Source organism: Ascaphus truei, chromosome 1 (assembly GCF_040206685.1).
Source record: "Ascaphus truei isolate aAscTru1 chromosome 1, aAscTru1.hap1, whole genome shotgun sequence".
Lineage (NCBI taxonomy): Eukaryota > Metazoa > Chordata > Amphibia > Anura > Ascaphidae > Ascaphus > Ascaphus truei.
The window spans coordinates 177,043,425-177,060,849 of NC_134483.1; the positions used below are offsets into that span (position 1 = coordinate 177,043,425).

The 17,425-nt window shown below is 41.5% G+C and overlaps 1 protein-coding gene across 7 annotated transcripts in view; it reads left to right on the forward strand.

Annotated features, from left to right (window-relative positions):
• The window catches only part of LOC142493984 (transducin-like enhancer protein 4), a 118,509-nt gene that overhangs the window by 80,959 nt on the left and 20,125 nt on the right, over positions 1 to 17,425 (forward strand). For 5 of the 7 annotated variants that reach the window (XM_075598819.1, XM_075598828.1, XM_075598843.1 and 2 more), the window contains 5 exons: positions 13,908 to 14,027; positions 15,062 to 15,115; positions 15,271 to 15,423; positions 16,296 to 16,425; positions 17,213 to 17,400. In XM_075598819.1, the coding sequence (XP_075454934.1) occupies positions 13,908 to 14,027; positions 15,062 to 15,115; positions 15,271 to 15,423; positions 16,296 to 16,425; positions 17,213 to 17,400 (645 nt within the window). The remainder of the gene's footprint in view (positions 1 to 13,907; positions 14,028 to 15,061; positions 15,116 to 15,270; positions 15,424 to 16,295; positions 16,426 to 17,212; positions 17,401 to 17,425) is intronic. The other 2 variants (XM_075598836.1, XM_075598841.1) reach the window with 1 other exon arrangement.

The window sequence follows — 17,425 nt, forward strand, 5'->3', positions numbered from 1 at the left end:
CGGGAGATACCTCTGTAGGGGGTGCCAGTAGGCGCTCCTCTCGGTTACCAGGGTTCATGAAATAGCAGAGTTCCAAAGCTCCCGCACCCTGCGAGAGAATCAGAAGCTGTAACGTCTTTCGGTTCGGCTTCCTATTGGCCCGCGGGAGCTTTAAACTTTGCAACGATACCGGCACCCCCTTTGGAGGCCTGTACCTCTGGAAGCCGGGGGTCCCCGGAGCTGAAATGAATAGGGTTCAGTTCCAGAGACCGCCTGCTTCACGCCTATGTCAAAAAAAAACTGCTTGGATTGCACCTTTTTAAATACACAGTCTTGTGCTTACTCTATGTGCCATTGGATAGAACTTCCTCTGTGCATAAGCTTACTTGACCTCTAATTGGTGGTGGCATTGTACATTCCGTCCTTCTCTGACATGCAGATCAGATCATCAAATGGCAGCATTCTACCTAGTGGAGTTTGGTATTGGAAGGTGCTAAATGAACACATTGTGGTGTTGGTGTTCTCATCATTTTTACATGTAGTTCTATTTTTTGCTTCTTTGTTGTAAATGGTATTGGATGATTAGGTGAATAATAAGCAAAATCATTTGAGATTTGCCAAAATTACAATGTGTAAAGTTGCTTTTTAAATATGTTAAATATTCTATCCTAATTATGTCACTATTTGCCATTTTCCGCTTTGCTCTGGATAAAAAATAAAAAATAATTCATTAATTAAACTCGAGTATAACTCCATACAGTCATGTTTTCAAACACTTACCTGACAACTGCCTTAGCGAAAATCCTGATATTCTACTGTGTCTTTAAAAAGATGTCACTAGTGCTACCTACTATTATTATCTGTTATGTGCAGCATTTAGTTCTGGTGTTGTCAGAAGAAACACAAACATCAACAAAATATAAAATTCTTTATTGAGCGTTTTCAAGGGTCCATAAACCAAATGAAAAGAATTGCCATTGCTGTGTTTACATTGTAACGCTTGGGAGTTCAGAAGATCTGTACAATTATTGTTTTGCAGAAATCGGCGTTGAACATTTTTAAGCTTTTAGTGTTAGCTAGAGTGTAGGAGTTTTGTGGATGTAAAAGAAGAAAATGCAGATAACGGTGTACTGATTCCCACAGTCTCAAGTCTATAAGCACTGAAATTGTGATTGCTCGCACATTTTAATGAAATAACGTTTCACTGGCTTGCCACTTTATGCTTTTTAGGCCTCGGACTTGGTCAAAAAGACCGCGCTGAGGGGAAAAATTATCCCTATCAGCGCGGCTTTAGACGGTGCTTCCGCACGCTTCCGCAGGCGTGCGGAGGCATGTGGAAATGCAGGAGACAGACAAGTTTAAATTTTGCCGCTGAGGGAAGCGCAGGGCCGGTCACGTGACTGCCAGAAGCCAATGGCAGTCCGTGACGTCGGTGACGTGGCGCCCTAGCCCCGCCTCCCGCCCGGCACACAAGCGCGCTCGCTGACACTCATGCAGGGACACGAAAAATCTCCTGCTTGAGCAGGAGAGCATGAGCGTCAGCGCTGCCCAGCGCTCTTCATATCACCATGTCCCAGGCCTAATTCGTACATGAATCTATGCCTGGTTCTGCACGTTATGAGTACTGGCCACAAAATATCCAGAGTGGGCAATATAGACTTGTGGAGCAGTCAAAAGATACTTCTATAATTTTGAAGAATTGTTTTGAGTTTTGCTGGTGTACAGTGATATCAATTGTTCCATGTTTTCTGAGGTTACCGGAAAAGGCCGGCAAGTTTCCTCATCTGCAGAGCGATGAGTGTCTCTTAGTGCATTGCTCAGTAAGTGACACTGTTCATTTTTACAGCCCTAACTGGAAAAAGTGAGCATGCCAGATTTAGGGGGTAATTCTATATTGTATGTAAGTAGTTGTTTTGGCCCCAAACGTCAAAAGGTGTTTTTTTTTATTTATTTATTTATTTTTAACCTAAATCGGCCCGAATGGCTACTTTGGATAATATAGATACAATAAGGCCCTTACCATTTCCTCCAACCCACTGACAATAATAACGATAATATATTAGGAGGCAATTGGTGTGTATCCTGATTGCATATGCCAGCGACTCTTTAATGTCTGCAAACAAATGTGTTCTGAAACTTGACATTGTACCTTTTTTCTCTCTGAACCTCACAGTAATTGGGTTGTTTATAGCAGCATCGTAGGGCAGCAAAAGGCTGTCAATAAACTTAACTTGGGGATGCACCTGCAACTCATTTGAATGCAAAGTGCTGGCTTCCAAGCCCTACATTTTTGGTTCTGAAATCTTGAGTGCTGTGGAATGCATAGCTCTCCCCCAGGCTAATGCTTCAGGAGAACTGTCTGTCTCACTCAGTGAACATGTTGTAGCCTTTTCCTTATCCCCCTCACCCTCTTAACCTTGTCAGTGAAGAGTTTGAACAGACACCGAGCAGCTGCAAGTTGAGTGAGCAATTCACACTTGCATCAGTCTGTTTGTAGTGGGTTGTTTGCTTTTGATTCTTGTTTGAGCTGTTGACAAAAGCATTAGGTACAAATGGGAACAAGCTATAATGGTGCTCTGCCAGAATGGCCTGGCGATACTGCCCTACTTTCATTCCCCAACAGTTGAAATGAAAATAAATTGAAGGAGGAGCAATTTGCCTGCCCCGCTGGCTCCTTATCTTCCTCTTCAGTCCTGAACACTGAAGAAGCTAAATCCATGATGCCCAGTCAGGCTGTGATTAATGTAGGAAGGATAATTAATCATTTTATTTCCAGCCGCCACGATAATTGACACTTACAAATAGCATACTCAACTTACACAGTTTACTGTACATACTACATTACTTTATCTATTCATTAATAGTTCCTGAATTGTCTGACATAATTTGTTTTGTTCTCCAGGTTGACATTCCTTACTTCTAAAAACAATGTATTTCTTTATATGCTCTGTGCGCACACATGCTTATGGTTTGGATATGACGTAATGATTGCCTCCAACGGAAGTGCCTCATCCAATACCAGTAGAGCAACTACAGTGTTACCAATTTTATGTACAAAATGTTAGCAGGTCTGCCTCATTTAATGTGATGAGCTAATATTTTGTAACTTTAGGGAGTTACTAGAATGCTGTTTGAGAGAGAAAAGGGAAAAGGGCTCTTTCAAAGCAGAAAAACAGATATGCATAATTTAAAATATCAGGTTGTACTTTTCATTGAGGAAAATGTTCTCTGATTTAATTTCACCAGAATAAAAGTAGGCTTTCCTGGGTAAAAATAAATAAATAAAATAGTAATGGCAGTTGTCAAAGTAATGAGTGGCTAAGGATTAAATGAAATTGAATACCCTGAAATAGAATAGCCAGTAGAATTAGAAGTCAGTTACTGGAACATAATTTAATTTGCATTAGGGGAAACTTTTTTTTTTTACACCATAAAACTAGCTCAGCCTCTGGAAACTAAAAATGAAGCTTTTTTTGTGGTTGAAAAAGCACCTAACATATTTGATAATTGCTTATAGCAATTCGATACCCTTACAGTGATAAAAGTGTGTGTGTGTGTGTGTGTGTGTGTGTGTGTGTGTGTGTGTGTGTGTGTGTGTGTTGCAATAACTGGAACACATTTTAAGAAAAGCTGGGCTGGAATGAAACCATGACAAATTGCCTCCTCTGTCTTTCATTCTACATGCACATTGTAGTATAATATGCTTTAAGGAATTTCATCCCTTTTTGTTGAATAATAAATATAAATATATATTTGAAAATTATATATATATATATATATATATATATATATATATATATATTTAGTGTGTGGGTTTTTGGGGTGATGTGTGTATATCAAATATAGATCTATACCAAAAATATTACATAGCAAAGAGATTGTTTTGGGGTTTGCACAGCTCACAAAGCCAGAGGTAATGGAAGCTAAGCTGCTTCTTTAATTTCAGTAAAATACTTGAGCATATCTCATTATAGCCACCACAAAGCTCTCGACAGACTCGTACTGTAGGAGCAGTGTCAGTTTAGTGTGTTGCCACAGGGGAACAGTGTGTGTCCTGACATGTCTGGATAACATGGTAGCGGTGCTTATTGTAATGTGATAGGCTTAGTTTTGTTCATGTTTTTGTGTCCTTTTGACACCGCTAATGACTGAGAATATAAAACGATACCATATTGACAAGCTTGGTCTACTCCCAGAGTAAATTGCAGACGTTATTTGAGACGCTTGAATAATTCCTCCCCCAACATTTAATTGCTGGTATGAATTTGTATTCATTTGGTAGGCTGCACAAGTTGAATCATAGGCTGCAAACACTCACTTTTTAAAATGCACCCATCCTCCCAATAAACACTTCTGTAGACTAAGTGGATGTTCCAGAATTACAACAGTTCACTCTCGTCTTATCACTCACGTCCCTGATTGAAGCATTACGGGGAGTGTTGGAAGATGCCAGTTATGGAGTGCTGTGATTTTTCTCATATACATTTTATGCGTATTAGCCATGTTCCCAAGAGCGTCAAGAGATGGAGTTTTGCCTTTTTTTTTGTAACTTTGTTTATAATAAAAGCTTTTTTTTTTTTTTTTATCAGAAGCTGAAGAGGGTATTTCTTTCCTGACCTTCCAATTATATCATCTCTCCCCATGAACTTCACACTTCTTTCTGCAACATAATTGTTCTATTTTTATACCTCTTCCACTGCATTACTTAATGGGGAGGTGTGACTGCAATTGAAATGGCCTGTATTGCTGCCACTGTACTTTTAAAGGAGCAAGCCATGCAATATTCTCAATGTGTTTTTTTTCCCCCCTTCAATTCTGTAGTATTAGATAAAACTTACTACCTTTTTTTTTAAAATTCAACTCAATGTCATTTTAATGAGTTTTAATATATGAGAATCCTTTGATTTCTATAGCAGGCTTTAGTCCACCTCCCAGCAGGGCAAGATCTTTATAACACTTTCATGTTTGTGATAATTTGGGGTCAATATTCTCAGCAGTTTGAGCTGTAAACTGTAACAATAGATAATGTTACCTTGATAATATCAGGATACATTGTAGCTGCGGCTGAAGGATTGATTGAAGCTGAAAGGCAGCCATTTAGTGAACCCTGGGATGCAGGATTTTGCTGATCGATCACGGGAGAATTAATTGATCGGCAGCTTAGATCATTTGTTTTCAATAAAGGTAATCAATGGTTGCATATATTAAAACAATAAATATATATATATTCATTATTATTTTTAAGATGCTTGGATTACCTCTTTAACATCACCATCTCATTTTCTCTCTCTCGCTTCTCCCCTTCATCTCCATCTACCCTTCGTCTCTGCAGAACCCTACGCTCTATTAACCTACCAGCCTTTGATTCCACTTTACGCTCCTCTCCTCTCAGTTCTGCTCCAGACCCTGACAACCTGGTCAGGAACTACAACTCTGCCTTATCCTCCTCTCTTGATCTACATGCCCCGCTTTCTCTCCGCTGTCCTCTCCCTTCTAACCCTAGACCCTGGCTAAATTCCCACACGCACATGCTGCGTTCCTCTGAATGCCTCTGGAGGAAATATCACACACTCGTAGACTTCATTCACTACAAATTTATGTTAACCTGTTTCAACTCTGCCCTCTCTCAGGCTAAACAAACCTACTTTTCTTCACTAATCAACACGCACAAATCTAACCCACGCCAACTGTTCACTGTCTTTGACTCTCTACTCAAACAACCCTCAGCTGCCTCTTCTTCTTCCTCCTCCATCTCACCTTAGGACTTTGCTGACTATTTTAAGGAAAAGGTGGAATCCATAAGTCAGAACATCCCCTCTGTTTCCTTCTCCCATACTACACCGCTTCCTAACTCTTCTCCTGCCTTCTTTCACTCTTTTTTCGCGCTGTCTGAGGAGAATGTGTCGCTGCTGATCTCCTCTTCTCCCTCAACCACTTGCCCACTTGACCCCATTCCCTCCCATCTCCTTAAACTCTTGCTCCTACTATAATCCCTACGCTCACGCACATTTTTAACTCCTCCCTCTACTCTTTCCCTCCTCCTTCAAACATTCAACATGCATACCATTACTCAAAAACAGCAAGCTTGACCCTACCTGTCCTAACTATCGACCTATCTCCATCCTGCCTTTTGCCTTGAACGTCTTGTATTCTTTCGCTTGCTCCACTTTCTCAACACCTATTCTCTCCTAGAACCTCTACAATCTGGCTTCCGCACTGCTCACTCGACTGAAACAGGCCTTACTAGAATAACTAATGACCTTCATGCTGCCAAAGACAGAGGTCATTACACTCTGCTCATATTACTCAACCTCTACAACATTTGACACCGTGGACCACCCTCTTCTCTTTCACATTCTCTTTTGGATCTCCTTTTACCTCTCATCTCATCACATTTTCAGTGGCTCTTCTGCCAACACCTCTTCCTCCTCTATCAATTTTTCTGTGGGGGTACCCCAGGACTCTTTCCTTGGATCTCTTCTCTTTTCTCTGTACACACTTATTCTAGGTGACCTAATCACACTTAAAGAAGCAAATGAGTAGCACGGTGGCTAATACTATGCACATGATACATAAAGCTTGGCCCCCTTCAGACGCACTTACCAGAATGCCCTCCTACTGTCTCTTTACGCTCTTCCTTCCTACCAATTAGATTGTAAGCTCTTCGGAGCAGAGACTCTTCTTCCGAAATGTTACTATGTCTGAAGCACTTATTCCCATGATCTGTTAATTTGTATTTGTTATTTATGATTGTCACATGTATTACTGCTGTGAAGTGCTATGTACATTAATGGCGCTATATAAATAAAGACATACAATACAACATGGGAGAAAGTCTGATAACATATTATTTTGGTGATAGCGCAATGAATGTCACAAATTTTAGAACTCTTCAGACCCAGGTTTTTATTCCTTTATGCTGTTTTTACTATTACCACATTACATATTTTCTTAGACATCCTAAATCCATTTATCATATACCAACCTTGCTTTGTGTATTGAAATCTAAGGCAGTGTTGACACTGCACACATGAAATACCCACATGTGTAATGTATAAGCAGTGTTATTGACATAATGACATAATCGTGTCAGAAGCTTAGTACAATCAGCATATCCATCTCTCACATTTGTTTTAATCTGGTATATTTTGGGGCTCGCATGACATGATGGCTCCTTTAACAAATGTTTGCTCTTTAGCTTGTTGCCTTACAATTTCTACTGTATTATTTCACTTTTTTTTTTTCCTCCATCTGTTGTATTGGCCCCGGGAATATGAGTTGTTTTGTTTGAGGTTTGCAGGTTGGTGGCGTTTTGAGTTTCTTTTGTGCTCCGTTGCTGTACTTTCGTCGAGTTGTTCTATGTACTTCTGAGTAACCTGAATGTATAGCTTTCTACCAATCTATTGAGAAAAGACGCGTTACTTCATTGTGCAGTGCATATCAATTAGGCTTGAACCAGGATTATATTGTCTGAATGGTGTTGTGCAACGTTTCCCTAAACCGCACACACCACAATTTATTTAGACATGATGAACTAAAGTTCTCTGTAATGTTCTTCTGCTTCCTGTATGTCCCCCAGGCCCTTTTCAACATATTACTTTTCTAACTGCTCATACCTTGCTCTAGCTTCTAGGCACTTTCTCATATAACACTTCTTGAATAAAAAGAACTTGCTGTTTTTTCCGCTCTTCTTATCTGTGCACACAATCGCGTCCTACGTGTTGAGACTCAAGATATTAAAAGAATCTCCCCTGGTGTAATAAGGGGCGTTTTCCTGGTAGCACTACTCATTTCTTTCATTTAGAGGCACGACGGCTGGAAGACAAAGTTCAAGGATGTGTGTATATATAGACGCTTTCAGCCATTACTAACATTTTATCATCTGTATTTGTTTTAGTTCTGCACTTATTTGATGGGTCAAACTCTAGAAGAAAACATTTGCAAAGGTCCTTGGTACTGTTTGTAGTGTGGCAGTACCACAACTTCTTCAATAGAGCCTTTAGCACAGTTTGCTGCCATAACTTAAAAGTTTCACCTATAAAATACAACTTTTTTTTGAACAGGTTAATCTAATTGACTTCGCTAAATTAAACAAACTGCACTAGATGCAAAAATGTTACTTCTTTTCTTTCTCTGGAGATTAATTCTGAATTGCTTAAGGGCCTACCAATAGTGTATTCTTTACCCTTGGCCCACACTGTCCTTACCAGAGGACCAATAAAGATAAGAAGAGGGGGTTGGAGAATGTCTGGCACTTGCTGAACGCACCTTGGTATCCGCTGTCAGAGGAAATCAAACCCCTCCCAAGTCTCCGCTCACCATGTTTACAAACTAACTTTAAAGAGGCAATCCAAGCGGCACCTAAAAATATATATATATTTTTGTTGTAATACAGTATATGCAACCTTTTGATGACCTTTTATTGAAAATTGGTTACCTAAGCTGTCGATTGATTAGTTGTCCTGTAATCGATCAGCAAAGATCCTGTGCTTCCCAGGGTTCACTAAATGGCTGCCTTTTCAGTTTCAATCAATCCTTTAGTCAGTGTAACTTGGCAGCAACAATGTATTCTTACATGACTTGGGCAACATTATCTATTGTTACAGTTTGCAGCTCAAACTGCTGGGAGTATTGGCAACAAATGATCAGAAACAGGAAAGTGTTGCAAATATCTTGCACTGCTTGGAGGTCTGCAAAGCCTGCTATAGAAATCAAAGAATGCTCTGTATATTAAAACTCATTTAAAAGGGCATTAAGAGTTGAATATAAAAATAAATGTAGCGAGTATTATCTAATGCTAGAGAACTGATTTATTTAGAAAAAACACAAATGTAGGATATTGCATTGGTAAATCCTTTACACAAGGATGTAAAATGTTAAGAATACTGTAACAGGGTAGTTATCCCTGTTCAGGAAATATGCCTCTAATCCATCAGTTTGGTGGTTAACTGCTGGTAGTCAATTAACAAACACCACCTGCCTGATTAGGTTGCTTAGAAAAGCCTGCCCTTGAAACAGAAAGGGAGATTGTGCCTGAATCTCACACAACTTGTAAGACTGAGCATGGAGTCAGTTGTCTTGAGCCTGCCAGAAGAAACAGCAGTGCTGCTTTCAAGACACAGGGGAAACTTCTAAACCTGAATGCTGACAAACCCTGAGGAAAAGGTAGCAACCAGGAACAGAGAAGATTTTCCCTCCAAACCACAAGGAACAGATAAGACTTTCATTTATAAGACTTTTTATATCTGCTCATTTCATGATATATGTTTGGGGCTGGGAGACATGCTTATCTAAAGGGAGTTGTGGACTGCATAGTATTTCACTAGAAATACTCCCAATTGAACAGAAGCTTTGTTTACACCTTGTTTGGATGGTTTCCTGATGTTAAGGAAACAGGCGCAATAAAAGGCTTATTTAATTTCACCATAACCAGTCTCCCTTGCATACCTCTGTGAGCGTCCGCCTACAAATACGAATAGGTGTCAGATTTTTGTAAATAGTGCATTGATCACCCATTAATTCATTTTGGTCCTTTAGATCTGGATAAAGTTTGCTAGTAAATGTTGGCCTAAGTTTGTGTATTTTTTCATGTATTGAAGAGAGTTCTCCATAGGTGAAAGCTTTTGGAAAGTTAAAGCTTCTAAACGCTTTGCACACTATAATTTCATCTATGAAGAAGTCCCTTTTATTGATATTGCAAACTAAAAAAGCGTCTGACATTGAGTGCAGTTGTTTAAATAACATTTTATAATGAACGAGGATGGTCTGAGATTTATATTTTTAGAAGTTTCATGGGCTTGAGAGATTTAAGATCACACTTTCAGCCAAATAGTTTACAGTAATTCACCAGTATTGTTAGACTCATCCTACAGTATCTCCCATTGGAATTGTTTTGCTCAGTTGTACCTAATAGACTATACAGCATGTACCGTTTTAATATAGAAGTGGTCATATTAGCATGGTATTTTATCATGTTACATGCAGCACAGAGACGACTTAACATGTCGTTTCACAATCTCTTCAATGGAGTAATTTGTCATTTTTCAGTCCATTATGAATAATGTTCCCAACTGACTTATCATTAAGGCTGCGTCCATACTCTAGCCTCGCGTGCTGAGGCACGCTGTGCCTCGTCAGCGTGAGCTTTGGCCTGTCCTGGCCAGTGAGGCAGTGAGCACGCTTGCGAGGCAAGGCGGGGGGAAGGCGGTACCGTGGGCCACTTCTCCCCCCCCCCCCCCTGGAGCACCATATTGTCCCCTTGGGCCACTTCCCACCCCCGCAGAGCACCATATTACTAAGCGCTGACCATGCCCGCGGCCTAATATGGCACTTCAGTGGATTTCAGAAATCTGATCAGGTCCACGATTTGAAGGAAAGGTGACAAAGTTGAACAACATTTGAAAGCAATATTATGTTTTACAGCAGCAGTCCAAGCGGACAGTGTATTTAAATAAAATTATGTATGTATATCTTTATTTATACAACCATTAATGTACATAGCGCTTCACAGCAGTAATACATGTGACAATCGTATAAATAACACGTAACACACGTGACGTTGACGCAGCCCCGCTCTCATTGGAGGTTTTCAGCCGACAGCGCACTGAAAAACAGCTTGGCGCTCGGCTGAAAACTCCAAAGCCTGAGCACGCCTGCGGACGCTCGCGTGAGCCCCCTCTCAAGGCATCCTCATTGAGGATGCAGGGGCTCAGCACTGAGCGTCCGCACGCCTCAGCACGGCCTGTCCTTCTATGGACTCGGCCTAACACATAATGGAAAGAAGTGCTTCCGATATAAGTGACACTTAGGAAAAGGATACCCCCATTGAAGCAGGGTGTCACCGTAGCGGAACCCCATTCATTTCAGCTCTAGGACCCCCTGCTTCCGGAGATACCTCCGTGGGGGCTGCCTGCAGTGGCTAGATTAGCTGTGGTTCATGCAGTGGCGACGTTCAAAGCACCTGCTTTCCTTGGGTGGTCGTGATGTCATCCAGTGCAGCTTCCTACTGGCCCACGTAACCAGGACCGTTAAACAGCGCTGATATACCGGTAAGCCATACGGATGTAAGTATCTCGGGAAGCAGGGAGTACCCCGAGCTGAAATTAATGGGGTTCAGCTCTGGTGACACCATGCTTCAATCCTATGCTTAGATTGCTGCTTCAATGTCATGGTATTGAAAGTGAGGACATGTCTAATTTTATTGACTTAAATATTTACTGTTGCATTAAATGGGAAAAAAAGGGTAAAGCAACTTATTTTTATGTACTCCTACTATCCAAATGTTTGCTGCAACTGTGTTGGTCCTGGGGAACTGCAGAGTTATCATAGGTTTTTGTGCATTTTATTAGATCAACATGTGTTTTTTTCTTAGAAAGTATACTGTGTACAAAGCTTTCAGGCTCTCAGGGTTCAAGTGTACTCATGACATGTATTTCCCAACATGCAAAAACAACAGCAGTTTACATGTTAATACATAATATTGATTTTTGAGTAAACAGTTGTCACTGCAAATACTTTTTTTTTGTGATGTTTACACTGCAAATAATAGTTTATGTTGGTTTTTATGTGCGGTTGAGGATATTTTAGGCGAACGCTTAAAAATGAGAAGTCATTAGCATTGACCTTGGCAATGAGTTATCTTGACTTCCCTGGTGAATATTTAAGATAATGCAATAACATGTCATAATTGACCATTTCCATAACTGAGTAAGCGGTACAGTGCTTTTCATTGCATTGAGGAATGTTAACTTTTTAGTTACTTTAACTGTACATGTCTCTTACTGTCAGATTTAAAAAAAAATGCTTGTAATGTAATACACTAGGACTATAATAATAGTAGTAGATTACCAGTTTAGTCTTAGGCCTCGGGCATGGTGCCTCGGGCCGCGCTAACCAGCGCTCCTGCTCTGCCTCACCTGCTCAAACTGGACCTTTTTTGTGTCCTGGCAGGCGAGGCAGTGAGCGCGCTTTGGGGGCGGTGCGTAGGCGGGGCTAGTCCCTCGCTCCCTTTTAATGTGAGCGGTCACGTGACCGCTCCTCCGTTTCCCTGAGCAGCAAATTTTAAATTTGCCTGTCTCTCCAAAATACCTGAGCCTCCGCACACATGCGGAAGCGGCTGCTAAAGCCACGCAGATGACAGATGCAGGGGTAAGTGCATCTGCTCAGCGCGGCCCAGCAAGGCTCACCCTACTATGTCCCAGGCCTTAGGCTGCGTCCATAGACGGACAAGCAGCGCTGAGGCGTGCGGACGCTCCGCGCTGAGCCCCTGCATCCTCAATGAGGATGCATTGAGAGGGGGCTCACGCGAGCGTCCGCAGGCGTGCAGAGGCTTTGGAGTTTTCAGCCGAGCGCCAAGCTGTTTTTCAGCGCGCTGTCGGCGGAAAACATCCAATCAACCTTAAGCAGCGTCAACGTCACGGCGCCGTGACATTGACGTCAGTGTGTCGCGGGCGATTGGCCCAACGACGTCACTGCCCCGCCTCCAACCACCTCCCCCCGGCTCCCTTCGCGCACGCTGGCTCGCCTGCAAGTCCGTGCAATCGCGCTGACTGAAGCAGGCGAGCCTCAGCGTTAGCGCGCCTCCGCTCTCCCCACCCCTCTATGGCCCGGGACTTAGGCTGCGACCACGCTAGCGCGAGCGTGCGGAGCTTGCCGAGTTTAGATTATGCAATTCAAATTGTCCCATCCCCGCTCACGCGGTACGCGCGCGCTTGGGCGTGGGCACGCTCTCGCAAGCTTGGCGAGACAAAAAAAACTGAATTTGATACGCGCTCAACAAGCCCCCAATGCCCCCACGAGCGCGCTTGCAAAATTGCCAGGTCACCCGGCGCTCATGCTTGGAGAGCTGGTGACGTCACCGCTCTCAAGCATGAGCAGGGACGCAGCCGTAGTTGCTTGTGCGTTAAACTTTTTTGTTTTGTTTTTTACATTTGAAGCTAAGGGGTTTGGCTACTGGGTTTCAGAAGTGTGTTGATTATGTTGCAGATTAAAAAAAAAGTTATGGTGGGTAAAAAGTGACTCAAATCCTCCACCATACAGTGCACCACAAACAAAAATGCCACTTGTGGCTACGTTTACATGTCGTAGACAGGTCTGCAATCCTGTCTTTCGCCATTATCTCTTGTCATACAGGGCTTCCACTGCCGCCAGGGATTCTGGGTAATGACATGCAAATGAGCACAGTGTGTCACGCTTTTCTTCTAGTCCATTTTGATATGAGGCCATCTTCCAATGACATCTGTGCTAACCACTCTATCTTGTGAATGCTAGCCATTTTTGTAGTAGCTATTTTGCTTTGGAAAAGTGTACATCCATTGCCATGTGCTGGAGAGTTTTTGAAAGTTCTAACGTATTTTTACTCGATTAATGTGACCAGTGCCGGAGACCATTTGTTTGTACTGTGCCCAGGACCGTTTTGACCTGGGCACTGCCAAGCGGTAGAGAAAGGTCCACGACAGTTCCAGCTCGCCGCCAGCAGCCCTGCATATGACTTATAAGCTGTGTGTGTGTGTGTGTGTGTGTGTGTGTGTGGCTGTGTCTGTGTGGCAGTGTAAACACACACACACAGAAGTAGTGCGTGACCTTTGTTTCCCTGTATAACACAACATATCACAATATATTATCAGAGTTTCCATATGATTTTATGGAAATTGTGGGGCAGTATATCACAGTACATCTCAACATGTCATACCAGAGAGAACGAATAGGCCTTCTACATCTGTATACATACATACATGTACATTAGCATGTTTCAATTTTGCTTTTAAGATTAAGTATGTTTTAGGAAGCTGATCACAAGAGTAAATGGGTTACAAATATATTGCTTTTTGTGAGCCAGTTTAAGGGCATACTTTGTGCACTTAAATATTATGTATAATAGGCATTCGCCCATACGTTTGGCTAATTGTCTGGTTTCTCTCTCTTTGCAGAGTTCTTCAGTGTCTCCATCAGCAAGTTTCAGAACTGCAGAAAAACACAGAAATTCAACAGATTATTCCTCAGACAGCAAAAAGCAGAAGACCGAAGAGAAAGATATAGCAGCTCGTTATGTGAGTATAAAAATAACTTCTATAAACTAAAAAAAAAATATATATATATATATATATACCATCTACATGAGTGGGCTGTAATTACTTGAGGCGACTGTTCATTTAGAAAACCAACAGCCACAGACTGTAATCTGACACACAGGTTACAGTAATTCTGTGCTTTCTTTAATGTTTTTTTCTGTATTTGGTCACATGTTGGTTTCAGTTAAATGTGGGCATGTATTTTATCTTTTACAAACAAATATGTTTATAGGAGCATGAAGCAGAGCATAGATATTTCCTTAGGGTGTATTTGTGTACACAGTGCTGGTATGCTGTAGCCATGTATTTGTTTTGGGAGTAATAAGTAGAGTACATATTGTATGTCCGTTTACTTTGTGATAAGTAAGTTGCAGTAGAATGTTTGTTGGGCCGCACTTACAGTGATGGCGACAGCGACGTGATATCACGTCAAAACAAATGTATTGACGCCATCGCGTGCGCTTATAGAAGAAGCGCGCGACGGCTTGGTCGCGATCTCTGGAAGGCACTTCAAATTGATTTTTCCAGCGTGCCGTCGTGTCGCCATCGCCGCACTATAAGTGCGGCCTTGCCGTGATTACTAAGATCATCTCGCAGTCTAGCTTGTGTTCTAAAACTACCTGTTTTCTAACGATTGACTGGAATCCTAAGGGGTTGAAAAGGAATCCTTTATATCTAATTTGCAATAAATAACTAGCTTCAGGTAAAAGTAATGTGATGAACGCTTTGTCGATTCCCAATTCATATTCCTGCTCCAATGCAAATACTTTCATAATCGCCATATGGAATTTAATTCTGACTTTTAAAATGAACGAAGGGGACTGGAATCTCGTCTACTGTATGTTCCCCCTCTCTCTTTCCCCCCCTCAAAAAAGGCCCGGAGTTTAGTTTGTCTAATGCATGGTAAAATATGTGTTTTAATGAGGGCACCATAAACTAGATGGACTGATACCTCCTGATTGTTACTGTTTGCACATGATGATTTTCTAAAAAGTGCTTTATTTTCCATGCAGGACAGTGATGGGGAAAAAAGTGATGATAACCTGGTGGTGGATGTTTCCAATGAGGTGTGTGTTCTGCTTATTTTAGATTCTGTGTTTGCTGTCATTTGAGGGTTGTTTGCTTTAGGTTTGCGCTGCATGAGTTGTTGGTGTTGAGCGTCACGTTAACCGTTAACACGTTACCGGTACAGGAATTGTAACATCTCGTCTTTTGTTGACAGGACCCTTCTTCTCCCCGAGGAAGCCCAGCACATTCTCCACGGGAGAACGGCTTAGACAAAGCAAGGCTTTTAAAGAAAGATGCTCCTATAAGTCCAGCCTCCATTGCGTCCTCGAGTAGTACTCCTTCTTCTAAGTCCAAAGAACTCAGCCATGTAAGAAAATACTTGTCTTGAAAGTAATACATTGTTGGTTGTCTACTGCATTTGCGTATACTTACAATGTATGTGTTAGCTTGCAAACATCAGGGCTCTTGCTCGAGTATTAACTGATCACTGCATAAGAAATTTGTGGGGAATAAAAACTGCATACTGCAGTCTGTGAGTTATTCAGTAAAAGGTATCACACAATCTATTCTATTATCTTATGTGTACACCTTAAGATAATAGACTAATATGGTCTTAGTATATGCCTATCTATTCTAATAATACTCAGTCTTTGTCGGTCCGGATAAAACCTGTTGTATGTAGAGAAATATGCTATAGCATCACTCAAACTACTGAAATATTTCCATTCTTAAGTTCTTAGACAAGGGAAATGTAGCACTTTTTTTTTTTTTTTTAAATGTGTTTATTGGGATCAGTCACCACCTTCTGTGTTATCCTCATGTCCACTGAGTGTACCTTGCAGGTGTGTTTCCAGCCATGCTCTTTTGGTTACACAGTCCGGCTGTACACTCCTATGTTATGAATAGATACTTGAAAGATATGATTGCAAAAGCAGTTTTGTTACGACTCGTCCATTAGGGCTTTTGACTTAAAGGTTTACTCTGCTGCAAACCTCAAACATTCACCCAGCTAAAGTCAACAAACTGTTTACATTTGGGAGGTTTCAAGTCATTTAGCACGTTGTATCTTTTGATTCAGCTAGAGATTCAGCTATTTGCTAGTGACAGGGAGATGCTGATGAAACTCTTGCATGTTTTCATTAACTAATGACAAGCATGTTTACGATTCAATGTTTGTGCCCGATTTAAATATTGTTCTCTTCATATCCCACCTGTGCTCCTTCTCTCACCTCCCTGAAGAATGAGAAGTCTACGACTCCTGTTTCAAAATCAAACACACCCACTCCAAGAACTGATGCTCCCACACCTGGCAGCAACTCTAGTGGACTGCGACCCATGCCTGGCAAGCCACCAGGAGTTGACGCGCTAAGTAAGATAGATGTTATTGTGTAACTAGTTTTCCTATACATAGGTGTGCTTGTGTAATGTTGGCTAGTGGAAGGAAAAAGTGGTTCACAGCACAACTATGCCCCTGGAAGTATAGTCGCCCCCTATGGTCAAAAGCGTGGGGTCCCTCTCTATTAACATATATGTATAACATAGAGTATATTTTGATCTACTGTACAGATCAGCTTGGGGTTTGTTTTTCCCACCCAGTTATGCAAGATGAAAACTCTCGATAGAGGAAGGGTGTTAATAATAAAATGTTTCTTTCATCTCCCATTCCACCTCATTCTTTTTATACTGTGTATGCATATTTACACTTGTGTTGTTGTCACTGGTCCCACACATTGCACATGGGGCCTGGATGAGAAGAAGTGTTGCAGTTAAGCACAAGATGCCCGATTCCAAGGTTGAGTGAATGACTGCAGAATTAAATTGGCCCGTAGGACCCAAGAAGGAATATAAAAATGTACACGTTTTAGTTGTAAAATACCCTTTTTCTTGCCAGGTCTTACCATATAAACATTATTATGGAGTGTGATGGAAATCTATGCGTATAATAAATGTCAGTCAACTTTTTGCATCGTTCAGTATGTTGTGGTGTATTGTAAAATATGTATATATGTTTAAACACCCGCACATATAATATGCAAGTCCTAGTGTAAGTCTTTATAGGATATTGGAACTTCATCAAGTTTGTACTGTATGCATTGTATATATGGCACTCGTTTCTACAGCCTAGTTTTTTTTTTTTTTCTCACTCTCTCTTCTAGCAGTGGGCCTTAGGACCCCCATGGCAGTCCCATGCCCATACCCTACCCCGTTCGGGATTGTGCCACATGCTGGGATGAATGGAGAGTTGACTAGTCCTGGAGCGGCTTATGCCAGTCTTCATAACATCTCCCCCCAAATGAGTGCAGCAGCTGCGGCAGCGGCCGCTGCGTTTGGCAGGTCCCCAGTGGTAAGAATCATTACTGGGATAAGTG